This window comes from Scomber japonicus, chromosome 6 (genome assembly GCF_027409825.1).
Source record: "Scomber japonicus isolate fScoJap1 chromosome 6, fScoJap1.pri, whole genome shotgun sequence".
Taxonomy (NCBI): domain Eukaryota; kingdom Metazoa; phylum Chordata; class Actinopteri; order Scombriformes; family Scombridae; genus Scomber; species Scomber japonicus.
Window position 1 is genome coordinate 21,397,039 of NC_070583.1, and position 18,458 is coordinate 21,415,496.

The 18,458-nt window shown below is 40.5% G+C and overlaps 1 protein-coding gene across 4 annotated transcripts in view; it reads right to left on the reverse strand.

Moving 5' to 3' along the window:
• Positions 1–18,458, reverse strand: part of nbeab (neurobeachin b) — a 206,088-nt gene that overhangs the window by 77,762 nt on the left and 109,868 nt on the right. For 2 of the 4 annotated variants that reach the window (XM_053320448.1, XM_053320450.1), the window contains 6 exons: positions 17,896–18,015; positions 16,967–17,100; positions 12,479–12,540; positions 8,274–8,338; positions 5,915–6,023; positions 3,477–3,643 (listed from right to left, as the gene is read on the reverse strand). In XM_053320448.1, coding sequence (XP_053176423.1) covers positions 3,477–3,643; positions 5,915–6,023; positions 8,274–8,338; positions 12,479–12,540; positions 16,967–17,100; positions 17,896–18,015 — 657 coding nt within the window. The remainder of the gene's footprint in view (positions 1–3,476; positions 3,644–5,914; positions 6,024–8,273; positions 8,339–12,478; positions 12,541–16,966; positions 17,101–17,895; positions 18,016–18,458) is intronic. The other 2 variants (XM_053320449.1, XM_053320451.1) reach the window with 1 other exon arrangement.

Sequence of the window (18,458 nt, forward strand, 5' to 3'; positions counted from 1 at the left end):
AAACGGCTGTTTCACTGTCTTGCTGCAGATCGATATATGCCGCCATTTTACTTTCTCTCGTCTGCTACAAAAAAGTAATTATACAGAAGAAATGTTGACAATCAATAGACTAGTCAGGTAAGGTTAAGGTCTGCTGTGGGGGCCAGCGGAGGCTCTCGTGTCAGCTGTCAGTGATGCTGCTGATGTGAACATGGACACTCGCATGGGAATAAAAGGAGGTTTGTCTCCTTCAGCCCCTTTTACTTATCTGTTAGGTTGGTTGTGTCACCACAATTAGTTCCTGAGGAGTGTTGGTAAATGAATAGAAGTGAATCATAGGGCAAAGAAGCACTGAATTTCAGGTTGTTAGTATTTTAGTTGAAGCGTCAGCAATATAGGTGTGTCTGTGTAAGGCTACATTACCTGTATATGTAAATTGTAATTGTATATAACCACTTCTGTGATGCAGAAAAACAAAACAAAATAATTCTACATTTTAAAAAATGCAACAGAAATGAATTTATATAAATATCTATAAGCTGGTATGTACCAGTCACTGTGTAATTGTAACCGTTTTAATGTGTGTGGAACAGTTGCTGTTTAATTTACTGTTCAGCAGTGTGAGAGAATTGCAGAAGGAGAGATATTTATAATACTGCCACAGTAAAGTAGTCCAGTGTTACCAAAATGGTGGATGATTTTCTTGAATGAATTCATCAGCCTTGCCTTGACATCTACTTTCACTTTAGACAAGTCTGAACTTTATAATCCACTGGCAGGGTTCAGAGGTCAACAACAGAGGGGACCAGGGGGCAGGGAAAATCACTCTCTCCCTGGAAAAAACTCTGACATCCAATTTTCAACTTGATTTATCAGTGTAAAGCTAAAATTGATAGTGTGTCATTACTGGGCAGGGAGCTGTCTTGGGGAGATGTATCAAAGCCTCCTCGTTTTGATTTAGCGCGGCGGATCAATACCACCCTATACTGTTTCAATTTGAGGAGTATTGATTTTCCTATGCTGGCTCTATACAGGGGGACATTCATCATCAAGCAAGCATATAGTATGATCTAGCAGGCCACCATAGGGTCTGATCTGGTTATTCTCCTCTCAGATCACATGACTGCACAGCAGCTGTTTTCAAGCCTTGCACAGTTCATTTCCTTGTCGTCGGCTGTTGTCATACGTGCTGCAATACAATTTCTTACACTGTTTGCCGCACAGAAGACAACAGCTCAAAATGGAGTGGCCCTCAGAGGTGCAGATAAGCTGCATATGTCTGTAATTCGGGACAAACACATGCACCTCTTAATGGCAGGCCAGGTGGCAATACCCATCTAATGACTACAGTTGCAAATGCACACTGGTAAAAGGGGGGTATAACTACAAGTCATACTAGTTCCTGTGTCTTGCCTGCCTAAGAATAATTTTGTTTATAATATATTCTACACAAATGATAAATATCCTTTGGCATGTCTCAAGGCAGAACTTAGGAGTAAAAGGCAAAGCAATTTCAGTACACGAGGGTGAAAACAAATATTAACAGCTAAAGTCTCTCTTTCTCTCTGCCTCTCTCTCTCTCTCTCACACACACACACATGCACACTCACACAAACACACACAGATATAACAGACAGCCACCTCAAAATGCTTGAGGGCTTTATATTTTACAAGAGCAGCATAAATGGGAAAGTTAATGTAGCATTGAATAAGACTAAGCTGTTGAACTGCAACACTGCCTTGAGCTTGTGAGCATATTGCATCATTTTTCTTCACCAGCAGGTTACCATTAAATTTGAATTTGTTGGAAGTTTTGCGGTATCATTTACAATGCATTCATGCTCAATAACCTTTTGTTTCAATGCAAATGCTATGCGTCTGAGAGGGACTCCATAAATATTTGAACAAGAGCCCAGAATTCAATCCAATAGATTTTGCCATGGGTACTTCTGCTAAGGTTCAGTCAATTTTATGAAAATCTGCACTCTTCTCCATCACTGCCAAAATATTTTTTCATTTGACCATATCTATAATGAAAAACATTAATGCAACATTTTTATACCTATAAATTTAAATATGAGCTTAGATATATTTTTGTTAATGCACAATTTTTGTCTTGAAGCTCTTTAATTTCCATCTATGAAAAGAGTAACACCTACACACAGACACACTGATTTATTTATGTTTCAATCCCATTGAAAATAATCTTTTTTTTTTGTTTTCTTTTCAGCTTTGTTGGCCTTGTACATACATTAATATGTTTAAAATATTGCTCCCTCTTGTAATTCTTAAATGAACCACTTCAACAGAAAAAAAGGATTTTTGTAGAGTGAATTATGCCAATACAGCTACAACTGAATCATGAAGCACATAGCAAGCAACAGTAGCCCATAGGCTTCCAAACTATTTTATTCAATCCATGAAAAAAAGAAACCAAATGTAGCGGCTCATGACATCTGCTGTTTTGGGTGGAAAAATCTTTGAACTTTACAGCGAGTCATGTAGCCGTAAAAAGTAATTACACGAGCTAGAATATTTTTCTTGACAACGGTAAACGTTGTTTAAGATATGAAACAAACCCAATTTCAGCAAACACGGTTACACATCTGCATTGTATTTTCAAAAAAAAATGAAAAAAAGAAAACCAAAAGCTACTGTTTCAGCAAAGAGGCAAAATTCGTTTTGGCAAATCAGCAGCGGTGGTTTGTGTAAGAGTGGCATACTTTCTCTCGAGTGCCTGATCTTTGTCAGGATGCAGCTCACAGCATGATAAACAGACATATTCAGATCAATATTTGGTTTTACTTTAAACTCTGCCTCTGACTTGATTCCACTGATCTGAATTTCACTGTTGAAAAAGACAGTAATGAGCATTCAAACAGTACTACAGTTTCCCCTGCAAGCATAACTGAACCTCTCTCATCATATACTTTGAACAATTGCATGCATACTGTAACTTAGATCTATAACACAAGATACATGGTCAAACTCTCAGCTCTTAGCTCAATACAAATATTTTTTTTGAAAGGCCTTCTGATATAACAAGCTCTTGATCCTTCCCCTCTGCAGTGGTGTCTGTGGGACCATGTGGATGCAGGCGAGTGGTGGGAGGCAGAGCAGGAGAGCCGGCGGTTATTTTAACAGGGCCCATGGGGAAGTCTGCAACTACCACCAGGTGCTGCTCTGTGTTACTGAGAGGGTCAATGAATGCCTGGACAACACTGCAGAAACACCCCCAGCCCCCCATCTTCCACCCCGGTCTGTTGAACAACTGGCCAATCAGCTGTCCCCAGGGGATTAAGCCACTCCACACTGTAATTGCGTTTGCTGACCAGATCGCTGACCCTATTGGATTCTGGGAAAATTACATTAACTGGTGGTCCCATCCCATCACTGCAGAATTTTGTGAACAGGTAACTTTTGTCCTCTAGGTTGGACCTAACGTGGCCCGTGTTGGTCTAAATGTGATCTTCATACATCAAAGTGAAGGGGCTTACCTCTGGGCCAGTGTCCCCCAGGCACCGTGCTTGTTGGTGAGGATGTTGACGATCTTCTGCTTTAACTGGTTGGCCGTCACATGGTCTCTGTGTTTAGCAGCACTGATCAGGTGGTCACACATTTTCTCTTCTTCTTTTCTATCAGCAGCATATTGAGCACAGTTGGACTAATTTGATATTTAAAAAAAAAGAAAGAAGGGAAGGGGGGGGGGGGCAACATAATGTGTGAACATCATCATATATTTATGGCTTTAGGTACAGTATGCCCTGCCAAAAGTGATGTCTGACATTGTTGTAATAGCATTTGAGAATATTTTACTTGAATAAAGCCAGAATAATATATATCCTCTAATGGAGCATTTGTCACGCTGAAGAATGTTATGGCTTCATTCAGCACACTTGAGTGCATAAAGATATTAGTGGACGGCTGAGAGATATATTTCTGCTCCCTTGGAGGAGTGTAGTAAATCATGGCGAGCGGATGAAGGCAGTCCATTCCCTAAATGCGGACAGATGAGGCTCCCTGCTAGGTAGCTGTGGATAGTGCTATTAGGGGAGAAGGGGAAATACTATAATAGATCCACAAAGAATACCGCTGTCAAGGTTAACAAAGCTACACTGCCATTATACCAAAGGGCATGCCATTGTCTTGCTTCATAGTAATGGTGTTAAATGTAAATATGCAGTTATATTTTCTAGGACAAAATGTAACATAAGAATGCACTCCTTTTTTATAACCTGCAATACATTTAAGATAACAACAATCTGATGTAAATAATGCTTGATTCAGTATTTGGGAATATGTTAGGTGTCAAGATGATAAAGTTTTAAAAAATGCATAATCACAACGTCCGTGGTTTGATTCTTGCAGCTGACCTTCATTGCTGCATGTCATCCTGCTTTCTATCTACAGTAATCGTTTCCTTTGTCTCTGCACGCCTAACTGCACAATACACGCAAAAGAAATAATGTGAGAAAAAAAATGTGTGTTGAAAATAAAGTATCCAAAATGTGAAATATAGCTAAAATACATAGATTTGTGTTTTAATATTGGTTTTAAATCAAGTTCCAGAAGTCAGTGCGTCTGAGAAAAAGTGTTCCAGGTGGCTAAAAGTAATCTAGAGGAGCACATCTGACTCTATCTTTGCTGCTGAAACAAGATTGTCTTACTGTGCCACCCTGGGGGAACTCTTGCTAATATTCAAAACCTAATTTGCTAACAGAAGCTGGAAGTTAATTGAATTTCCTGCTTCAAATTTGAATTCTGTCAGATAGTATACTTCAACATATTCTTCATAAAGGAGATAACTCAATCTCTGCTTGTCACCTCACATTACCACGTGATGCTGTGACAAATATCAAATGTTATTTATCACTTTAAAGCATATGACGCTTCACCCTGACACCAACTTAATTGTAAAAATGTCTTATCTGCGTCCTGAATCTTCAATCTTGGAGAGTGGGTAATAAAGTAACGTCAGACCTAGATGAAAAGTGTAGGCTGTCTGGAGTTGGCAGACAGAACGGATGGGGCCAGGTACACTTCCCCCTTCTCCTGACATTGCATATCTAGCCGTCTCTTCCAGTTTATCTACCAGGTCAAGGATCCTCAAGAACTGTATATCAAGCAGCTGTTTGAGGATGGCTGCTTTTTCCAGATAAGAAACTCATCACTCCCAACATGTACAAGCTGTTAACAGAGGTGACGATAGGATGTGTATGTGTGTGTAGGCTTGTGTTGGCACGTTTGTGTGATTACACACACACACACACACACACACACACACACACACACACACACACACACACACACACACACACACACACACACACACACACACACACACACACACACACACGTCCTCTAATGTTCTACAACAACACTATATTTTAATACAGTAAAAAAATTTCCATTCATTTCTATTGTATTCTGTTTATTTAATGTGCTATTCAGCTGAACCTGAGCCTGCATCCAATAATACAAGGTCAATTTCTTTCTTATGGTGGTTTAATACAAACAGAGGAAACTGTAATGCACCATCATTGCAAGAAAATTAATATTCACAAATTGCTATAACCTCATTAGTTTTCCTTTCATGTCTGAAACGGGAGTGGTTTGATGTGGGTGGCCTAAATGTAAACTCAGGAGGCCACCCCCAAAGTTGGTTGGAAAAGCTCATATCAAAATCCTAAATTAATATTGTTGGCATATCCCTTTGCTACAAGTAATTGAATTCCTTTATAAAGAATTGTACTGGTGAGAATTTAATCCTTGTGAGGACACAGAGGGATGAGATTATTGAACATATACAGTTGGATGTCTGTTCCATGCTAATAGGATTTGTTTAGGGTTAATTAGCACATGGACAAAATGGTCTATTTTCAAGGCAAATGATTTAACTTGAATTTAGAAAAGCAAGAAAGAACACAGTTTGTACCTCAAACTCTGCATGTTTGTGGACGTCCTCTGCTCGCTGCCTATTCAGGATGAACTCAGCTTCGTTGGCAACCCGCACTATGTGGTCCTTCATAGCGTGGCAGAGCAACCTTTAACATTGCAGAGAAAGTTAAATAAACCAGACTGCATGTCTCAAACGCATGCTATTAATTATTCATTATGAAATATAGCATTTGCATTAGCTATAGCCTGTTGTAATGACACCCCTAAGGAAGGCGCAAGGTTAAGGTAAAATATAACTTGTCAGAATTGTGTGACATTGTATTTGTTGAAAGAATGGACTAGTAAACAGCATCATTGCTCTGTGATATGTTGCGGGGCTGCAGGTCAGTGACGGATCTCTCTGTAGCATTAAGAGAAGGAATGGAGTGTCATTAGAGCATTGAAGCCTGTCTGGCACACTCTTGATTGACTGGGCATCCCTTCCCACTGACCAGAGCATCAACCCTGCACCTGTATTGCTGACAAGTCTGGCCGTAGACAACTTCTCACATGACTGACTGTGGAGACCCTGCCCACAGTCTAATTTAAATTCCAGTATCTTTAAAATTTGAAAAAAAAACACCCTGGCTATTGTGTGCAGATTACATGCCATTTTACACCCCATTAGGCTAGCTTTGTTTTAATTAAAAGGAGCCCCTGTTCCTCTCCAGTGCTTGATACAGATTGTAATTTCCCTCCTGTCCCAAGGAGAGGCAATAATCCAGAGGCTGCATTCATCAGCTGCTATTGCCTCTTTAACTGTTGACAAGCACTCATTAATAGACAGACGTTCAGTGTTCAAAGAGAGTGGCTGACAACGCCGAGCTTTGTTTTGAAACCAAGAATAGATGTGAAACCAAGTTGACAAGTGATAAAGACTGAAAAAAACCATACACACTCTGCACTACACTTTTGCATTATTATCTCAGAGATAAGGAATTCTTATTAACACAATTATTCACACTTAAGACTGGATTTTACCCTTGTTTTTTGGCTAAAGGCAATCACCTAAAATACCCTAGTTGAACACTGCCTTATCTGGTGATCACACATGTGCTGTAAATCAAAATCATAAAAATAAAACCAGTTCAAAGACAAATGATCTCTAATCTTATGGATCAGAATAGAAGAAGTCTTTTGAAGTGCTAAATTGGTTCTAAATCATTACCTTATACTGCATTTCAAAATGTTTTATTGTTGAGTGCCTCCAAGTACCATATACTTTGTCTTTTCATAACATAAGTCAGTAGTCAACACCGTGATCTCTGCAGACTTAACTTTTGGGGCTTTAAAGCAATGCCATTAAATTACTGTAAACAGAAAATAATCCTGAATGTACTTGTGAGTCTATACTGAGCTATGTCAATATGGTAACCTGAGGCCGGACTCTGGCATGGATGATGGTACAGTCATGCTAGAAAAGAGAATCAATAATGAAGAAGAAAGATCAGTTTATGTTCAAAGTAATTAAAGGTTTCATTCTGTGTATTTTAGTGCATCTGATTACAGGTTTGCATGTAACCTGCTGTTCCTCTGTTTTCATGAAACAGAGGAACAGCACGTAAATACCTCCCTGTTGTTGAACATACAACAGATACATGGTCTGTGTCAGCCACGCCTTGTAAGGCACACAGAGGTAACAGACTAGCTTTCTCTAGATCTGCCTAGTTAAGCAGAGCAGGTGTGAGAAGACTTGAGTAAGACCGGGAAATTATGTATCTGTCAGCAGCACCCTGGACAGCACCGTGTGGCCCGACTGACTGAAACTCTTTGTTCCAGGGCCAGCGGGGGACTGAGAGAAGCCTAGCTGGACTGAGGAAAGAGGCTGGGATACAGGGGGCCTGGCCAGATGGGTCAGCAGATGGGCAAGGAGGCTGAGCCGCCCCTGATCTGCTCTACAGAAAACACTAAGTCTGGCCACACCCAGAGAGCAGAGGAAGAGGGAGAGAGAGCGAGAGAGAGAGCGAGAGCGAGAGAGAGACAGAGAGACAGAGAGAGAGAGAGAGGGAGAGGGAGAGAGAGAGAGAGAGACAGAGACAGAGAGAGAATGAGAAACAAGAGATATTTAGAAATACAGTAAGGCTGGCAAAGATAGAGAGAGATAATGAGGCAGACAGTGAGCTAGTGTATATACATTCCTACTTCAACCACTCACCACAATCTTATTTACATTTACCCCGTACAGAGAAGCCAACAAAGAGGTTTAGAGATTTTCTTCATCCTTCTACTTTGTCCAACAACATTTTTACAAATGCCAGAAATGAAGAAAAAAAGAAAATACACATACAGATAACAAAAAAGATTGATAAATGACTGCTTGGCTGAGGGATTAAACCTACAGTGAATGGATACATTACCTTCCTTCATTGATTAGCTCAATGAATGCCAGGCCAGCATTCTTCTGAATGGAGTTCTGCCACTCCTGAAATGAGAGAGTTTTTTTTATTTTGTTATTCAATGAAGCTCTGACTTTTTGATTAGTTTTAAGGCTGTAAATAGTTAAAGTTCCAGAAAAAAAACTGAATACAATTAAATCCCATTAAATGATATTAGACACACCATGTAAAATGGCCAATTTTGTTGAAGTATCACAGAGGCAGGAAAGCAAAAAAAAATAAACTTAACAAAAAAACCCCACTTTCTCACACAGCCAAAAAGTAAAATAGCAAAGCAGTGAGTAAGAAATGTTCCTTTTGATCCAATATGCAACAAAATCTTTCAGAAATGCATGACAAGAATCACATGTCACCATCCAAATTGCATATTTCAACTGTAATTGAGATTATATTTGATAGCTTGTAATTCAAGTAGGTAAAGAAAGCATTTCGTTCGTACGTCCTTTGAGGAAAAAGTGATGGCTATAAAAAGCTGAAATCCTGCACCACATGTGTGACCATCCTTTCTTCCTCTGTGAAAAGATCTGTAAACACAGGAGAGATGTAATTGTGGGATGAAACTGTATCCTCTCACTTAAATACAGCCATTTCCTCTGTCCCTTACAGTGACAGATTACTGAGCAGGCTTACTGAGCCCTGCAGTGTGCGCCTGGAAGGGATCCGAGCCCTGGGCCGGACTGCCAGCACTTGCTGCCTCACAACATGCTCTGGAAATGATTAAAAAGCAGTTTGAGAGCGCGCCTTTCACTGTGGGAAATTCGGCTCTCCTGTACCCTCACTGAGGTGCAAATGGAATGGAAAACAGAGAAGGCCACAGTTCAAAAGAAGAGGGAAAACACAGGAAAAATGAAAGGAAAAAGGTTTTTAAGTCCTGAGGGCTGTTAATGTATATACAATTGAAGTCTATTCATATAGATAAAGGGCCTTTGAACACGACTATCCATTTCAATTTTTCAATTAATATTACTGTCTGTTTCAAACAGAAAGAATAAATGGAGAAATATAAACCTTGTTCACACATACACAGCTTGTTCTATGTCAGTGTGTACACAAGGTACTGTAAGTAGCATTTGTTGTACAGTACCACAATAACTGACATTGACATTATTATGTATGGGCATGTGTTTTTGTACACAGTTGTCATGCCTGACACATAGCGGTTCATGCAAGAGTACACAGTCTGACCCTATGATGCGTTAAGTCAGGGAGATGGTGCTGACAAACTGCTGAGCATCTGGTCTCCAAATGTTCCCTGTGACCCCTTCCTCTGCTACAGTATCTGCCTGGAATAAGCTGTTCTTGATTTAGACAGGGATCATGTACAGTCAGTCTTCTGAGGTTCTCCTTGCACCACACTCACGTGACAAAAATAAATACGGAAATCAAGGCAAATATGACACTTGGGCAATGGCAGGAAAGTGGCAGCAGGTCAATGGAGCAAGAACTAGTCAAATTTGCTATCTTGTCTGAGGTATGCTTGTTGACAGCTCAGATAGCACTTCAGAGACTTTCTTTTTTCTTGTCTTTTTTTTACTGGAGTGCAGAGCTCCCAAAGGAGGCTGCCTTTGATTGCAGAGATTTTAAAAAGTCCTCTGCTGCCCATTTGAAGACAATTAGGCCTGACGTGCACCTCCTTTAGAATGAGATGTGATCCTTGATGTAAATGTAAACCATGAGGAGAGTGCAGCACCTCTAGCCACTGGAACTTGGTTTAGTGGCTGGGATAAAAATAATAAAATAAAATAATAATCTGGGGATTTTAAGATGCATCAATTGAGGTATTGGCCGTTTGGGAGCAGAAGAGCTCCACAACAAACTGATAAAGTCTCTGCATATTATATGTGCATATGTATTATGGCTAACTTTTCAGCGAACACTTCCTACTTACACATCCAGCAGACATGGATTAGGATCCTTTTTGTCATGTTTCTGGTGACCGGACATAATTTTAACTTTCAATTGACATTGTCATCTCAGGTTTAGTTTCCAAAAACTCCTGAGAAAAAAATGTGTTCATCAGCTGCTCGCTCACTACTGCTGCTGGAAACTAGGTTCATCTGAACGATTAAACTGAAAAAGAACAGAAACTTGCACCTCTCTGACATACTGTGCAAACTGGGAAATTTCAGATGATCAAAGATTATGCTGAAGGTTAATTTTGGGAAATAGCACCATTCTTCCACTTATCCTTGAAAATACCACCACCAACAGGAGACAACAGCTTGCTGGCCTTGAGAAGATTTTCTCTCCTCCCACTTTCATCTTCCTGAAATTCAGCAGGTCACTAAGTATTTGTGGTGTTTCAATCCAACCTGTCAGTGTGCAGGAGCCTTTGCTTTTATCTGCTCCGTTATACTCTCCACATCTGGAGGCCTTCCATCGCTAAATCTCTGTGGCTCCACTCTAGATCCCCCCTGTATGTTTAAGCTGTTACAAGAAACAGAGTCGCTTGACCTTTTCATTCAGCTGCCCAGGCTGAGGAAAGACACATAGTGTCGGCAGCCATGGTCAGCTACACGATGATTGCTGTGATTAGTATGCATAAATAAGAAAAGGCAGATCATTAGCACTAATTTATTCATAAAACTGACAGGTCACCAAACAGAGAGGGACTAAAGGTCAGCTAAGTGCCCTCCTTGCTGTATTAAAACATTAGTGTTGAAATATGTGAGGGATACGTTGAAGCTGACATTTTAGTGATGTCAGCCAAAGCTCAACCTCCATGTGAGAAAACTTGCTGTGCTTTTTGAGATACAGCATGTGACGCAGAGGACATTAATTAGGAGTATATTGTATGTTACAGTGTATGCTAAAGCATGGTAAAGCAGTTCTGCCTGAATCAGCTTTGTCATGTGAAAGAAGTAATGTAGGAGACAGTGATAAACTATGCATCTTTATAGTATGATTTTTCATTACATATCATATTAGCTGGTAACATGACTGATGCTGGTATTAGTATACAAAGCAATGGCTCATCTCTATCTGGAAGGTTGTAGAAGGACACCCAGCTATATGGTCCAGTTTCAAGGCCTCACTGTCTGATCGATATCTCAGCCTGTGTTTCATCCCCAGAGCCTCTAATGGCAGGAACCTCTGGAGGTGCATTAATGCTGTCTGTGTAAAGGGGGGATGGACTCAGACCCCTAACAGTATGCTGACGATCTCATCTGCAATAAATCCAAGAGCTGGAAAAAGCAACTTCCCAGAGTTACTCTACAGACAGAAAAGCGGGAGAAAAAGTAGCCTGTCAAAAACCTTCAAAAGAACAACAATAACTCAATGCTGGCTGCCCCTTTTATGCACATTTTTTAGAGGAAAGCCCCTGAATAATGGCCTCCATATAACAGAGGCTGAGCACCCTGCTGAAGAGGGCTTTGGATGGCAGATACCATGGAGCACACATAGTGGCAATCCACCTCTTCAAGTCTCTGGCCCTGCAGTCTGGATTCACAAAGAGGCACCAAGTAATGGCTTCCTTATGGGCTCCCGATGCAAGACTGATGGGCTGACAGAAGGTATGTTAAATATCTCCTGTTCTAACTGCTACATTGGGGCTTTGACCTTCTCTAAAACAAGGGCTTAACAAGAGATTCAGAGGGTCAGCTTGGAGGTGATCAGTCACTTGCAGCGTTGCATGAGGTGGGGCTCGTTTCTCTTAAAGAAGGCTAGGGATTAAAGCTCTGAGGTGTAGTGAGAAAGTCACTGGATTCTGTATGAAGCTGCATGTTGTCATCAGTTTAATTTAAGTTTAATTCGCTTATGGGACATTTAAAAAAAGAAAACTATGATAAACAAAACTCCAGCAGAGATTAGATAACTTGTTCTCTGATCTAAGACATTGCCCTTATAATTAACTACAAATAAAGACTTTTGAACTTTTTTTGCGATATGGGCTACATAAAGACCGAATCTCTGTTTAAAATATGCATACATATAGAGATGAATAAAATGGACTGTTTAATCATCCAAATTTGCCAGATTTTCTATTCAACAATAGGTTTCTTATTGCACATCTCCACCAACTGATGCCATACAACATTTTGAGGAGCACATGAGCAGAAAATACAGTAAAAACATTATATTACAGAGAAAAAAAGATGAGACAAAAAAAACAAAGGGAGGCTGAGAGAGAAGATTGTGAGGAGAAGGAAGAAAAAAAAACTCACTTGAGAACAAAGCAGCATGACAAGCTCCACCACTGATGTGCTTGACTTCATGCACACTAGACCTGTGGAGACAAAACAGATGAACCACAAACACAATAAGATATTAACCACGATAGTCAGTGTATTATTTAACATTCTCATTATTCAATATCTGTGGGCTTTATCAGTAGATAGTTATTTCATTATGTATGTAGCATGAAATATTCATGATAACCATGTATACATTATTCTTAAACATATATATTCTGATTAGTTCATTAATTGCTTCCAATTTACACTTTATAAAAATATAACAAAAAACAAATGTTTTCATCTGCACAAAACAGATGCACACATGTAGATGTGAGCAGCCCTGCTGTACACACACACACACACTCACACCTACTTTACATGCACATGTGCTCACAGAAGTGAACACAGACATTCACAGCTTCTTCCCTCATCTCCATTCTGTAGACGGCGAGAGCCGCAGAAGCAGACAACGCTCTAATGAAACAAGGGCAGGTGTGAAAAGCTCATTTGCAGAAACAATGGCTGCAACTGGTCCCTTATTCTGCACCTCCAGCTCTTTCTGTTACTCTGCAGAGAGCCATTAAAGGTGCAGTCATTAGTAAAGAAAAGAAAGCAATTCTCCAGGCCTCATTATATACTGCCAGCAGTACAACTATGTGCCACACAGCTGCCATTGTTTCATGGGTGACAGGATGTCAATCAGAGGAGAAAACTGAATATTCTTAATCAAAGATTTCAGTCGCCTTATTTTTAATGAGTGCATGGGATGTGCACTGTCCAGTATACAGCACCCACAATATGTGATAGTGGTTCAAGTGGCATGCCTATTATTTTTTGTAATAATGCAATAATGGTCACATTACTACATGTTTTGTAGTAGTATGTCGATGATGTACCTGAACACCTTCCAGGGAGTAAAAGACAGACATCTGCAACATCATCTCTGTATTATTGTACTGTGGATAAAAAGTTAAAATTTCTCTGTGCATTCTATTCAAATGTGGACAACATTGTAGGTCCATCATCAAAACTGAAAATACAAGACAAGCACCTGCTACGACTGCTATAATGTTGGACAACAACAAAATAATAGTTAGGATCAAGTTATTAATGTTTGTATTAGATTATAATTCAAATTTCTAGTGTGTCACATTACTGCTAAGATTCTGTAACATCAGCAGTGTTTGTTAGTTTCTACTTTGGTTGGATGAGAAACACTAAATGTATATAATTCATGAAGTCAAATTCTTGTTATCTATGTCATTTTAATTCAGATTTATATTGTTGAAGACAGTTCAGGATTAACCATAACAGGTCAACCAGACAACATAGTTTCACTTATATAAATACTGTACAATACAACACAGAATCCTAAATATTCCGAACACTGAACTGGTTGCTAATACTACATCCGTCTCTATTCATGAGTGGAGACTATCCAAGAGAGTGTATTGTAAATACTCTGAAAGGATGTGACCCTTCTCTTGTACACACTGTGCCACGGCTGACCCTTTGTTATAGCAGTGACATGCTGAGCCATAAGTCAGTCTAGTCTGACACAGAAGTCAGGTGGCCAACTGACCCTGGTCTTGTGCTGGTAGACAAACTAAATGCATTCTATTTAAACACGGCCTGCCAGTCCCTTCCTGTAAACAGGGCAGGGTTAAGGCGTGGGTGAATGTGGCATTGTGGGGTGATGTGCCGGCAGGCTGGGCCACGCAGGGGACAGCAAGAAGCAGGCGGCAGGCATCACAACAGCAGCAGTGTTCACACTCAGGCCTTACCAACCGACTCCAAGTGTAAAGCTCAGGGTGCACTCAACATAATTGCCGCAGTGACCACATGTCTGCAAAAGAGGGTGGGGGGTGAAGGAATAGGGTGAGGCAAAGGGGCACACGGGGCACAGGGGGGCTCGACCCCGGGCAATCTAAGGAGTGATGGATGGCTGGTAATTACTGGTAAATGGAGCGCCTTTGCACTACAGCACAGTATTTCAACTGTGAGCCTAGGAAGGGACAGGAAGAAAAGGAGAAAGAGAGAGAGAGAAGGACAGCAATCTCAGCTCCACCATTTGGACAAACACACTATAACTAGGAAAGACTTGAGTGGTTCAATAAAGCAAAAGATTTAAAGAGCATGTGATAAATCAGGGCATTTGTTTAGTCTGATAAACCTATTGTAATCCATGTCAGGGTGCACTTTTCTCAGACCCAGACAGGGTTAAACATATCTGGTGAGGAGTGCTGAGGCTCAAGCTGTCTATCTACGACCTTGTTTGTGGGGTTACACTCTCAGCTCAGCTCTGGTTTGTCAGCTTGGTCAGTCTGCTGACAGACTTTGAGTGAAAGGGTAACAGACATATTCACACTTGTCAAGTCTATGCTACCTGATTTTTCATTCCTTTCCCCTGAGTTTGAGCGAGTAGCTTTGGCCACATGTACGTGATGTACACACATGTCTATTTGCATATGTATATAATGTACAGTATATGCATGATGTATTAAGGAAAAACTGCCTGTTTGTGGAAATTAACTGCCTGGGACACGGAAAATGGAAACAACTTTTTAAAAATGCAATCAGCACTACTTTAAATGTCCTTTTAATGACTGTAGACAAGAGATCAATTAATCATTTCACCAATTATTTTGACAAGATCAGTTTGTGTCAAATACACAGGGACCTGCTCACATGTAAGCTTGTTAAGGTTGATTACTTTTGAAACGTAAATAGCAGTAACAACTCCTGATTTAAGAAAATATATATATTTTTAAAACGCTTGAAACACCAAATGAGCTGAGCAAAATACATGACATTTTAACAGTAACCTATTGGCAGCAATGGGAGGCATTTCCAATCATTGCCATTAAAGGTAACTGGCAATATAAAAAGTATACAAATAAACTATGCTCAGGGAAGTAGACAAGTGGCGTCAGACAATTTCTTTCAGGAACCGGCTTTAATAAAGTCACAGCAGTGCATTCTTTCAGTCTGCTGTCATTCTCTGCGTAGACCTCTGAAACTAATATCGGTTTAGCTTACTGTTAAAAGAACAGACTTTGGCAGTGAAAAAAGGAAAGGATATAATTTTGCTTTGTGCAAACTTCAAGACAAGAGACTGGAGGCCACACACATACACTGTGCACTGTGCACACATGCACAAATGCCTGCAGACACACTCAATGCCACACACACCAGCTTGTGCCGGCTGTGGTGGCAGTGTGTTCTAGTGAAAAGAAGCCAAAACAAGCCTGAGGAATAGAGTGGCAGTGCACACAGATACAGGCAGTGATTCCCTGAGGTTAGGCACAAGTAACACTGTGAAAGGCTGCCAACCTGGGGCCTGAGGAAGGCACTGGGAGTCTTCATACAGCCACCAGGAAACAAAACTAGAGCCCAGAGTGGAGTGCTTTAGATCTATCATACACTTCTGCCAACACTGTGCACAACTCAACCAGTTCTGCCTTTCGAATACTTGCGATCTGACTGCTGTAATTCTGTTTAAAATAAAGTTATGAAAGCTATTATAGGAAGACATTAGTAATCATGGGGCTGTGACAGAGAGCACAGAGAGTCTGTGCTGAAACACTAATTATTCCAGGTTTTACTTGCAGCACTGTATTACTTTAACATCAACAAAGCATTACTGCATTATCCCTGAGACATTAGTGCAAATTTAACAAGGCCTCTGTAAGCATCTACACTTTATTCTACTTTCCATCTGAGTGGATTTGGATTGGACTGTGCAGAAAATCTGTTGGATTGTTTTAGGGCACGGAGTAGGAAAAAGGTCGAATTTCTTCCAATGTAAATAGAGCTATTGCTTTCAGATTTTGGCAAATGGCAAACAGTCTAGCAAAATACCACAAGTTCATTCTGATATTAAAAAAAACAACATTTGACCAAAAAAAGACAAAAATCCCTCTGACACCACAAAACGGAGTGAGTTGGAGATGCAATCTTAGATTTGAGAACTATTAGTACTAAAAATATCACGGGCAGGAGGCAAAGGCCACCAATGATTTCAACATTTGTTTCAACTTGACATTTTTCATCATTTGTTGTGACTATGAAACACTGATGTTTAAAAATACTACATCTAGGAACAACTCTTAATATGTGGAGTGAATCATAAGGAAGACAAACACACAGATGCCACAAGATGAATGAAAGAGAAAGCGGATTTAATCTGAATGTGACAGAGCCCCAGCTTTTGTGCAAAATAGTGACTTTCCTGTCAACAGCTACTACGATGTATGCATCCATCAACGAGGCAGCCAAAGAAGTACATACAGTCGTAGGGCACTGGGGACAGGATTCACACACACACACACACACACACACACACACACACACACACACACACACACACACACACACACACACACACACACACACACACACACACACACACACACACACACACACACACACACACACACACACACAGCTAGAGAATTACAATGCTGCCTATGACACCTGTACCTTCTATGAGCAACTCTTGTCCATGACTGCCCAGCAGGGTGCGTGATAGAAAGGGCGCAAAGTCCACAAAGATCTCTCTCAGCAGGGGTGCCACCTTTTCTAGAGCCCTCTCTAGCTTTGTAGTTATGCTGTGAAAGAGAAAAAAAAAGAAGACATGAAAGCAATTTAGACACCTGAAATACAGTAAAAGTGAATGGGATGAATCGACTCACTGCACACAGCTAACAACCGTTAGTGTGTAGCCAGACTGAGAGTACTGTTGGGTGCAGAAGGTAACTAACACATTTCAGAGGATGCAAACCAAGCCAGATAGCCATAAGAGCAGCTGCTATCACTGGGGATGTCAAAAAAGATAAAATTTTATATCACTGAAAGCCATGAAAACACATTTGTTGCATTCAAAGAAGATGTCTCACCAGTTGTTTGCATCCTTTGTTGTGACAAGTTACCATGCTTGCACATAGGATCACATTTCTGCATTGCGGAGGGAAGTTCCTTATCCTCTACACACTCACTACATGCTGCTGCCTGACATTATCTAAGCACCTGAGAGAAACTGTGAACTGGAGTCATGCAGCCAGACAACTCAGACTGTATACAAGCAGAGATACGACTATAGCTGCAACATATCTCTGTGTATACACATAGATACTAGGCAACATGAGGAGAGTTGAAGCTTGTTTTCCCAGCTAAAATGGGCAGAAAGCAGCAGGATAAGAAGAAAATGAGAGAAAAGAGAGGAAAGGTTTAGTGTGGGATTTGTTTGAGTTTGTAGTCAGGTATTTAGTCCTGTGTGTGCATATGTGAGGTGTGATCTGCCTTCTAGCATCTTGGGAAAACACAGCAGAGGAAAGACAGACTAGTAGAGAGAACAGGGTGCAGGGTGTACTACTACTGTAGGTGACTAATGTAGATTTCCTTGCCTATGACACTGGCCTGCACCTCTGGAGGCTGCCTGTAATCCTGTCAGGGAGCTAAAGGGTTTGTGCTCAGGAGGTGTCAGTCCCTGGCGTAGTGGACACTGGTCCACTTCACAAAAGGCACTGAAATAGAAAGAAAAATGAAAAATGAAACCACAGGCAGTATTTGCTTCATGTTGTTCTGTGACTTAAGGGTTGGGCCCATGACCCAATTATATTTTCAACTGTTTCATCTTTGGTATTAACAAAAAAAATTACATTTATTCAGTGGACTGGAAAAGGCAATTTAGCTTGACTGTTTTTTCTCTATCTAAAATATAAGTTAGGCATCAGGAGGCTCTCGAGATGGTACAATCATTGACTTCACAGTTACGCTAAGTGATGTCGGTTACTGCTGCCATGGCAACAGAATCTCTGTTCCTCCAGCAGAACACACAGAGGCAAAGAAAAAGAGAGAAAGAGCCTCCAGAGAAAGACCTGGGCTCTCAGCAGTCAGTGGGAGAGCAGGACTAAGGATGTATGTCACAAACTATTAGAGCAGGAGGAGATGAGTCAAGGTCACAACA